At 46.7% G+C, this 10,260-nt stretch overlaps 1 protein-coding gene across 1 annotated transcript in view; it reads left to right on the forward strand.

The window, feature by feature from the left end:
• Positions 1-9,652: 9,652 nt before the first annotated feature.
• hipk2 (homeodomain interacting protein kinase 2) overlaps positions 9,653-10,260 on the forward strand; it is a gene marked incomplete at both ends in the record, with an annotated part of 63,415 nt that continues 62,807 nt past the window's right edge. Inside the window, one exon of the mRNA XM_080002550.1 lies at positions 9,653-10,260. This exon is cut by the window's right edge and continues 573 nt beyond it. Within this exon, the coding sequence (XP_079858676.1) occupies positions 9,653-10,260 (608 nt within the window).

Here is a 10,260-nt window from a genome sequence, read left to right on the forward strand (position 1 = left end):
ACCCTTCAATTCAGCCTCGGCGACAGAGCGAGAGGGAGAAGGGCGTGGGGAGATAGGGAGCGACGTGACGTGGAGAGAAGAAAGAAAGAGGGAGAGAGAGGGAGGGAAGGCAGGAGGGAGAGAGGGAGGGTGTGATGTGGGTAGATTAATACCTTCAACCCCCGGAGGAGCTGGGGTCCATAGGCCTCGGGGGCACTGCCAGAGGTCACAGGGGCAGTTTCTGTGAATGAATGTATGAATGTTTATGTGTGAGCATGGGTTTACCCGTGTGTGTGTGTGTGTGTGTGTGTGTGTGTGTGTGTGTGTGTGTGTGTGTGTGTGTGTGTGTGTGTGTGTGTGTGTGTGTGTGTGTGTGTGTGTGTGTGTGTGTTTTGCAGGGATAGGTCTAAAAGGGCATAATAGTAGTGGGAGTGGTATTGGTGGTGGTAGTAGCAGTGCTACAGCAGGTTCTTCAAAGCTGTAGGAGTTTCACGACTGCTTAGTTTTACCAGTTGCCAAGTTTTTCATAAAAGGCGACTACTACTAGTCGTCGTTTGCCTATTATGTAAGAACGACGCAGAGAGAGGAGTTCGAGGCAGTCTCGGAACCCATCAGCTATCGGTCTGACGACGATTAAACTTTTACTAGGTTTATTGGTTCATTTATTTATTTATAACTACTTGTGAAACGCTCCTGTTGTAGACATTGTCTGTCAATTCCAACTCCATTCTCGCATCTGAAATTGTTAATCGGACTGCAAACAATGACGGGCACACGGAAGAGGAATTCTTGGCCCGGATGTCCGCTGGCTGCACCGGATCCCCAGAAACATTGGCTTTTGTATTTTGTAAAATAAATGAATGAAGATATACATGTAAATACATATTTTAATAAATTATTTAACTTATACAATAATCATTGTAAATCTTGTGATATTGACAAAAAATATTTTGTCCACAACTAGTTGACTGCTGCCAACACCGCCGAATAGGGGTTATAGTAGTCTACTAGTCCGCTAGTTGACTAGTTGTTGAAACCCCTAAAGGGCTGTAGATCCTGCTCATCGGCCTCTAACCTGTCTCCTTGTTACATGGAGGCCCAATTCCCACTGGCTCCACTGACAACCTGGCAGCTGCAGCCACATGCACACACAAATCCCCACGCTAAACCACACAGGCATACATACTCAAAGCCCGCTCCCAACCTTTCTTTGCTTTCACAGATCCTGGCTCATAAAAAGGCCAAAAGCTGACCTTTAGTTATGAGGACTTGTCCTCTTCACTGCCCTTCACCCCTTCACTGCTCCACGCCAGTCCAGGCCAGGCCAGACCAGTTGTTTTCACCTCATTAACCTCCTAAGAGACAGAGATGCTTTCTGAGTTAGAGGACTACGGCTCAGAAGCTAAGAGGCAACTTGTGGACTTGGAGGACGAGAAGGGTTGATCAGCATTTATCTGTAGATCGTCCTTATTTGCCAGAAATAAACCCATGGCTGAGAAAAAAAGCGTATTTATTTTCTAAGGTTGTATACTCATATTACTTAGAGTAATACTTTCGATAACATTCTCTCATCAACATTTCATGTTTACAGTCTCTTAAAGCTCATTGTGTCCGTCTAAACCTTGGTGAGTAGCTATTTTGGTTTCTCCTCTGTCTGGCTTAATGTGCCTCAGATTCAAAGCCGTGGGAGTGTTATGAGGCTGATGGTCAGACTGGCCTTTCCCTGTCTGCTTTGAGCTGTTATTTGCGACTGTGAGGACACTGTAAATATCATTGGCCGACGTCGCGCTGTTGACGCTGAATCAGGCACTGACCGCTTGCGTCAGCCCAGCCATATATATTACATCAGCTCTATCTTGACGGCCGCGCTCACGACACACGGTGGGTCGGATTGAGCACACGTACACCTTCCTTCCTTAATAAATGCATAAATCTCCTTTGACTACATTGAATGGTGGAGCTGCTTACATTACTGAGAGGAGAGAGAGAGTGGCACCATAAAGTGCCACTAGAAAAGGAGAGAGATTAAGTGATTAAAATAATCTAATAGGTTTGCATATGAATTAGTCACCTGTGCCACTGAGGTGTGCCCGTCGAGGGGTGGGAGATGGAGAGAGGGAGTGAGAGAGAGAGAGAGAGAGAGATAAGGGGGAGAGAGAGAAGATCTGTATTTTTAATGAGAGTGATCCATGCCCCCTATAAGGTCCAGGGCACCAGCTTTCACATGACTGGTTAAAATATCACGCCGGTGTGCTGCCTCGAGGGGGAAGGCATGCGTCACCCTTAACTCTCATGTGAGAGCTGAGAGGAGAATGGAGGTGGAGCAGGGGCAACAGAAGGCCAAACCACGAGCAGGGTGATACAAAGTCTATATGCGTCGATGTGAGATGGATAAAGCCAAGTAGCCACGCAGACCCTCACTCTGGGACTATTGTCTCAGAGTAGAGAGAAAGAGAGGGCCCCCTCGTTCTGTCTCTTACCATGCCTCTCTCGCCTTATGAGATCGCCACTGTCTGTCTCTACATCTGGTTCCCTGTCTTCCTGTCCTTTTCCTCTCTCTTGCGCGCGCTCTCTCTCTCTCCCTCCCTCCCTCTAGCCCGGAGTCGTCTCCACCCACCACTACTTATCATGACCAAACACACACAGACTGCCCTTTATGTTTGAACTGGTCATCGTTCCTTTAGTCTTCTTCCAAGCTGACAACTATGGCTTCCCCTCCTCCTCTGCTGCAATTAAGGGCAGGAAGCATTTTTTATACACAATGCAAAAAAATCCCCCCAAAATGTTCTTCATAATTTTCACAAACAGAGAGATGGACATTTGAAGAAAAATGCAACATTGCACATATAGTGTGTGTTTGGAAACTGATCAGTAAGTCACATATTGTTAAACCTACAGACCAATCCTTGTTGAGGGTGCGGGTGCAGCCTAAGCATTATTCCAGGTGTATTTTGAATATTATGGCTACACCGTTGACCCCTAAGGCAAAGCAAACTCCCACAGGCAGTGATTAGCAGTCTGGTCCAGGCCGGAGGGCTGGGGGGCCGGGGTGGGAGATGACACCGTGCAGAGCACTGCCCAGCTTGTGTCCCAGCTTCCGCCTCTTCTCTCATCTTCAACAGTCTCCTATCTGTACACCCCCCACCCCCCCCCCCCCACCCGTTCAGAATCAATTTAATATAATGTTCACGTTATGAGAATTGAAAGGGTAAAGAGCAGCAACTCATTAAAGAGTTTGCCCATGATAATCAAGTTAGCCAGGGTTAATCCAATTCCGAAACCTCTGAAATTGTGTACTTGTTTGGAATATATTACCTGATGGTCTTGCCACTATCAGATAACCTAGACATAATAATAAGAATGAACCAATCACACGAAGAAAATACCTCCATTTGTTGTTTGTTTGATTATACAGTAGTTCCATTTTTATTATTTTTTTGCTTTGTTTTGTTCAGCCTCTTTGATTCGTTTGTTGATTGTTTTTTGGTCCGGGGCTGAAATTTTTGTATGTCTGTGTGTGTAGGTGGGTGTGTGGGCCAGAAGATATTGGATTGTCGGAAAACACAATGGTCTCCAACTGTGAACAGGCCGCTATATTCCTCTGTGACATCCGTTCTGAATAAACATTACTGCGGATAACGGCAGACAGTTGTTGTATGGCTAATGGTTTGCAAAGTTTGTTTCCTAGTTTGTTTTGATCTGTGTGTGTGTGTGTGTGTGTGTGGTCACGATGCATTTACCTCCTTGATTGCATGTTTGCAGATCACGGGGCTCTGCTATGCGCCGCTGAAGCATTAAGCATTGTTCTCTTAAAAGCCCAGTTTGCATTACACTGTGCGTAATCAAGGCCGCAATTCATATGCACAGTTAAAGGCAAACTGTCTTTTCTTTTTTCCTTATGTTTAATGCATGAGGTCACCATTTTCAGTCTTTGCTATATACTGTGCAAGCTGCGTGCGTTGATAAAAACAGAACGGTATGTAACCTACCAGCCCCTCAGCCTCCGCAACCACATTTTGCGACGAAAAACAAGGTGTTTGGGCTGTTTTTGGACGGCTCTGCGGTTGAGATAAAGATGAAAATATGAAAAGAAGTAGCGCATTGCACGGCAAATGGCAGATAAAGGTAGGAAACAAACAAAGTGCACTGAAGCCAGAGAAGGTGAAATAGTTGTGGACGTCCTTCCGTTGTCGGCCTCCCCCAGCAGGGGAAGCCCGACTGCGGAAAGAGGGGGATATAAAGCAACACACTGTCGGCAAGGCACGGCCAGACCATGATCAGCCCTAAACAGCAGCGAAAGTGGTGCCTTTCTGATTTTTTGGGCGGCATCTGCAATGATGTATTATATGATGTTGTATCCCTCCTGTGTGAGATGTCTCCCTATGGCTTCCCATGTTGGCTTTTGTGTTGGGTTTTGGCCCCGTTGGTTTTGTTGACTCTGTGGTGATACGGAGCGTCTGGCTGTGGCCGTAGATCCTAACGCGAGGGAGGAGCATTGTGCGGAGAGCCGTTAGCTGTGTTGCTGTGTGTGCACGATAAGGGGGGCTGCTTATCAGGTGTGTCTTTGTGTGTGTGTGTCCCCGCTTGGCCCTGCTGTGGGTTTACAGTGTGAAGACTCAAACAGCGTAGCTAGATAGCACTGTGTGTGACGGTGGCAGCGGCGGTTAGACCCTAAATAACAGGGCCCGTCACCTTATGGGAGAGGACATCTAATCCTGTAATGCCACACACATTTTGTCCACAACACAGTGAGTCCAAACACAACCGCTTTCTTTCTCTCTTTCTTTCTCTCTTTTTTTGTAAGGATAGGGACAGGGTGCTGTGCCTTGTTCACTTGCCACACTCGTGATTTGATTAATAACAAATCCAGGCCCCCCCTTCTTTTACCACCCCCTTCTCTTCTTTTTACTCCCTCCCTTGGTTTTGGTCTCGGGCCCCAAGCTGAACTTACAACCCAGCCAAGTGTCTTCCTCACACAAGCGGTTTTATGACCGCTCTCCACATGTGAATAACAGGGCCACTTATCTCATCACTGTTGTCTCTCAGGGAGATAACGTTTGCAGCGCTAGGTTCGGATTGTAAATTGTTCCGCGTTATACACTTTACAGAACTGACGCCGTCATGGCTTGATTACAACCCGAGAAGCTGATTCCCACCTGAGTTGTTCTATTCGATAAAAAGGGACTGTGAATTAGTTTTACCCCTTGGTCGGTCCGGATGGTGATTGGTGTGTGCATGTGTGTACATGAATTATCTGGTGGCATCATCATCCATTTCTGTGTGTATGTTTGTGTGTGTGTGTGTGTGTGTGTGTGTGTGTGTGTGAGGGGGGGGCGATACTGTGTGTGCTGCACGCATGGATTAAAACGGCTCACAAAACACTTTGTATCTGGAATAGGGAGTGTCACGCTTGTGGCAGTCATGTTCCTGATTTGCGAACAAAGAGGCCTCATGGACGTCTCACAAACGGCGTTGGTATTCGCCTTATAGGCTTGGCTTGTCCATAGGAAAAGAGCGGGTGTTGTTCCTTTTTGTACGAACAGGGAAGCTGATACAAGGCATTTCCAGTCGGCTCAGTAGTCAGGATGAGCTGGGAGGAGGATGCAGCAGAGGCCCTGCGCTGGTGTGAGACACTGTCTCGCCGCCTGCTGCTCTGATGCATTATTCTATAAATAAGCAGAGATGAGAGAGCTAAAAGAGCAGGCAGGATGGTCAACAGTGGCCCAGAGTAATGTGTGCATGATTGTGCACATGGGGCACATACGTGTATTTATTTTTGTGTGTATGTGTGTGTGTGTGTGTGTGTGTGTGTGCGTGTGCGTGTGCGTGTGCGTGTGTGTTTATAATAGAGAGGGTGAGATGGAAAGAGATAGGGAGAGGGATGCTGGGGAGTGACGGGCCCCGACTCTGAAATCAAGGACAGACAGGAACACAAGGCTCGTCTAAATGACATGGCTGGCTGCACTGTGTGGACAATATGTTCTTCCTCAGTGGTGCGTGCATTCATACCTTGGACCCGCCCCCCGACTCCTCGTCCCTCCGCAACTGTGGCCCCCGATGGCCACCAGGGTCTCCGCATTCGCCGCTTAAGTTATATCTCTAAGCCCCGGATGGATGGGTAAGTTCTGAAATGGTGGTGCGTCACAATCTCAAGAGAATAATTGAAGGCTTGTGTGTCTGTGTTGCGTGTGCGTGCGTGTGTTGATTGGGGGGTTGTTTAGGACACTCGGCAAATCAGCAGAGTGTGAGATAATGCTTTGTCTAGACAGGCCGAGGCCACTTCATTAAGCACTGCGTTTTCCCCGACCCCCCATCACGTTGGGCAGGTCAGCCACTGTCCAGATTCTGGGTTTAGAAGAACAAGAAGGCCGTTGGTTGGACCTGAGCATCTCCTCTAGAGATCAGCGGTTAGTATAGTATGGTAACCATATACACAGTATATTGCAGTTGCATTGTGGGTATTATCTGTTGCATTATGGGTGTTTATCTTATCGTATGTATAGACATAAATTACAAAATGGTTATACGGTATATTCTCTCTCTTAACCGAATTTACACCACACACATTTTATGTTGAAATGGCATAATCCTTAGTTGTTTAAGTGACTGACCTGGATGTTTAATATATGCCAAAATTGACCAAAGATCAGTGATCAAGCTCTTTGGTTTGGTGTCTTACATGTTGTTCTACATTACTCTGCGTCTCGCAGTATTCATGCAGTTGTGTGAGTGTTATAATAAGAAAGATCTAGCGGAGCAAGTCCCAGAATGCGAAGGCCCCTCACTGCCCACCCCTACCCCCACCTTTTTTATGGCATGCAGAAGGGGACTGATCCTACCAAAAGAAAGATTCGCAAACCCCTGACAGAGAAGTGCTCTCTCTAAGAACATTGACTATTACCATTTCAACATGTTGATCATAAACATTAGGAAATGCCTCTCTGGTACGTTTAATTGCAGTGTGTGGGACACACTGTGTTCTTCAAGTTATGTTGAAACCATGGGTCTTTATGCTTTCATGTCTGACATAAAGTTTAAATATTGACATTTTCAAGGGAATGCCAATGCAGAGTTGTTTCAGACATCAGTAAAAATGGGTTAATTGTTCGATCTGTAGATCATAAATACTTTTGAACTTCAGTCCGGGTGAATATTGTTCATGTGAACTGAGGTGCCTCTGCAGCCGATAACTGCACACATTGTTTCCTGTGTATGGTTGGACGAGATAACAACCAGTTCTACTGTTCTTGCGTTGTTTTCTTTAAAATCTTTGTTTACTGTACGGTTTAGCTTGCCGTAGGTTTCACTGTGTTGCTTTTTATGAAGCTGTTAGCCAAATTTTGTGAGGTTTTAGTTAGATTTTGAATTCCCAGACCTCCACATTTCCTAACTGAGTCAAGGGTGCATTTTCTGAAATTTCCTGTGCATTTCCAAACAGTCATTACTCAGACTTTCCCAATTTAGTTGAGCGCACTGTAGCCTTGAGTTCATTGCACCATTTTGGTCAGGTCAACCAAACTGTGTAACCGCAGTGTTATAACTGACAAGGGGTCAGTGAGTGTCTTAAGATCGGGCTGTAGGAGGAATTTCATGTGACAGATAATGGAAACAGCAGTTACTGTAGCCTAGCCCCTTGTATAAACCAAAAATCTTGTGCTTCTAGCCATCCATAATCATCCTGGCGGATATGTAATCCTGGAATGTTCCATAAGAGGAACAGGCCAGTTCTGTGTCCGTCCACCCTTCGTTCTGTCCCTAAGTCTGTGCCTGTGATGATCCTGTCAGGATCTCCCAGTCCCATACCGTCAACGCTGCCCCGTGATGCCACTCATCATTCAAATTATTTTTAGCATAAAGTCCAGGCACAGGAATTGGTAATCCAAGGAGTGACATCTGGCCTTCAGGGCTTATGTGATTAGCAGAGAGCCTTGCCCCTAATAGCCTAGCGGATGTTCTTCATTACCTCTCCCTTACCAACAATACCTAGACTGGGCAGAAAATGGTCGAGCATATAAGAAATAACTTCTTATTAGCTGGCCAGGGGGTATATATGCTTGCATCTGTGTTCGAGCTTTACTGCAGGTCGAGAAGAGCATAGAAATGCTATGCTCTAGCTGGTCCAATGACCATTAGGCTTACTGCAAACCCTCTAATGTGCACTGCAGCTCCAATCCCGTAGTATTAGGGCTAAGACCAGATGACCATAGAGATGACTAGTGAGACCGAGCAAGGCCAGAAGAGACAATCAGCACAACGAAAGAGAGAACAGGGGAGCAGGGGCTGAGAAGAGAGCTGAAGAAGCGGGTGAAAGCAAAGTAAAGTGGAGGCCTGCCAACTTCCTACTGAATTAATCATAATCATCGCTCAGAGAGCTGATAATGTCGAAGGGACCAGGAGTGATCTTGCTGTTTCGCTTGCTGTCTGAGGGAAGGAAACCCAGAATTAGCGCAACAGGAAAATGGTCCCCTCATTATCTCAGAAAAGAAAAATAAAAAACCTTGCGTCTTTAGGATCCATAGCTTTCTGGTCGCTGGTTAAAAAAACACCAAATAAATTGTTATTACAGCTGCAAAAGATTCTTGGATTTTGTGATTGTGTGTATAATTTTACTGTCTTTGAATGGAGCCACAGTGGAAACCATTAGGTCTTGTTATGTACGCAGAAGCTGGCACTGCCAAGTGGAACCTCTCTAAGTGTTAGTAGTAAACTAGTTTGGAGTCCATGGAATCCAGTTTAAACACAGCTTTACAGCACATCTCCTGTGATGTACCTTGCCCTTTAATAAACAGTCCAGAGCTGTAAACAAGCTGTTCGACAGAGGGAATAAGAAAATTTGCTATTTTGGGCACTTTGTGCGCTCATAGAATCTCTGCTTATTCTGAGGCAGCTCGTTCCCAGGGGGTCAGAGCGGTGAGTCGCTGCCTTTCTGCACTCTCTGTCTTGTTGTCTTGGGGATCTGAGGTTGAGAGAGAGTTCAGATGCCCCTCCGTTTCTACCCTGTTTTGATCCGTGGAATGACTTTTCATCCACCTCCTATCCTGAGAGTGAGTATTGTGATGCGATAAAAGCAAGGGCCGAGGTGTCCAGTTTGGGAGGAAATTGCAGTCGTTCCATGAGACCCACAACGTACTGTGTTTTCTTTGTTTTTGTTTACAATGTTGTGTTGCCTTAGTGTCTCTGAGGAGTCTCCCATGAAAGGGTATTGTTGTGTTTCAGCATTCACCACGAGCGTTTACATTTCTTCAGATGAAGCCAGGGGGAAAATAGCATTTCCTCTGCATGCATGAGTGATCTGCTCAACACTGGCTTTAATTTATGTTATATAACAACATGTCAAACCCCCTTATATTGTATTACAAAAGCAATTACACATACTTTCGTGACTCATAACAGTGAATAGCAAGACTGTAATAAATATTAGCTTTTATTTAGATATTAAACTGATCAGAAGTCAATTTATGCCTATTTCTAAACTTGTCCTCACAAGTTGATGCCTTAACAAAGATGCTATATTTCATAACCTTCCATGACCCTAGCTGTCTGTATTTAAACCTACTGCCTTCCACTCAAGTTTCAAACACTGTCTCAAATTCCTAACCTCTCACTTTTTTTCCCCTTCCTCTCCTCTTTGCCCCTCCTCTCTGCCCTAACCCCAACCCCCCTTCTTACAGGTATGGCCTCGCAAGTGCAAGTCTTTTCCCCTCACGCTCTCCAGTCAAGTGCCTTCTTTAGCGTGAAGAAACAGAAGGTGGAGCAGAGTTGCAACTGGGATATGACAGGGTACGGAACGCACAGCAAAGTCTACAGCTACAACAGCAGCAAGAACGTGTCGGCGGCCGCCGGCCCCCTCGGCATCAGCAGCTCCCTGCAGGTGACCAGTGGCACGCTACCCTACGAGCAGGCGCTCATCTTCCCAGCCAGCGCAGGCCACATTGTGGTTGCGTCAGCTAGCAGTACTTCGGGGGCCGTGGGGTCTCTGCTGGGCAGCGGGGGTGGTGGTGGTGGTAGTAGCAGTAGCAGCAGCGGGGGAGGAGGCAGCAGTGGTGGTGGTGTGGGCAGCGGGGTCGGCGTTCACAACCTAACCCGGCGGAGTACCGTAAGCCTCCTGGACACCTACCAGCGATGCGGGCTTAAGCGCAAGAGTGAGGAGCTCGACAACAACAGCAGTGTGCAGATCATCGAAGAACAGGGCGCGGCCATGATCCAGAACGGAGCGGCCAGCGGAGCCACCGTAGCAACGGTGGCTGCCGCCACCTCCACTGCCACGTCCAAGAACAGTGG

This window comes from Zeus faber (genome assembly GCF_960531495.2).
Source record: "Zeus faber genome assembly, chromosome: 6".
Taxonomy (NCBI): Eukaryota; Metazoa; Chordata; class Actinopteri; order Zeiformes; family Zeidae; genus Zeus; species Zeus faber.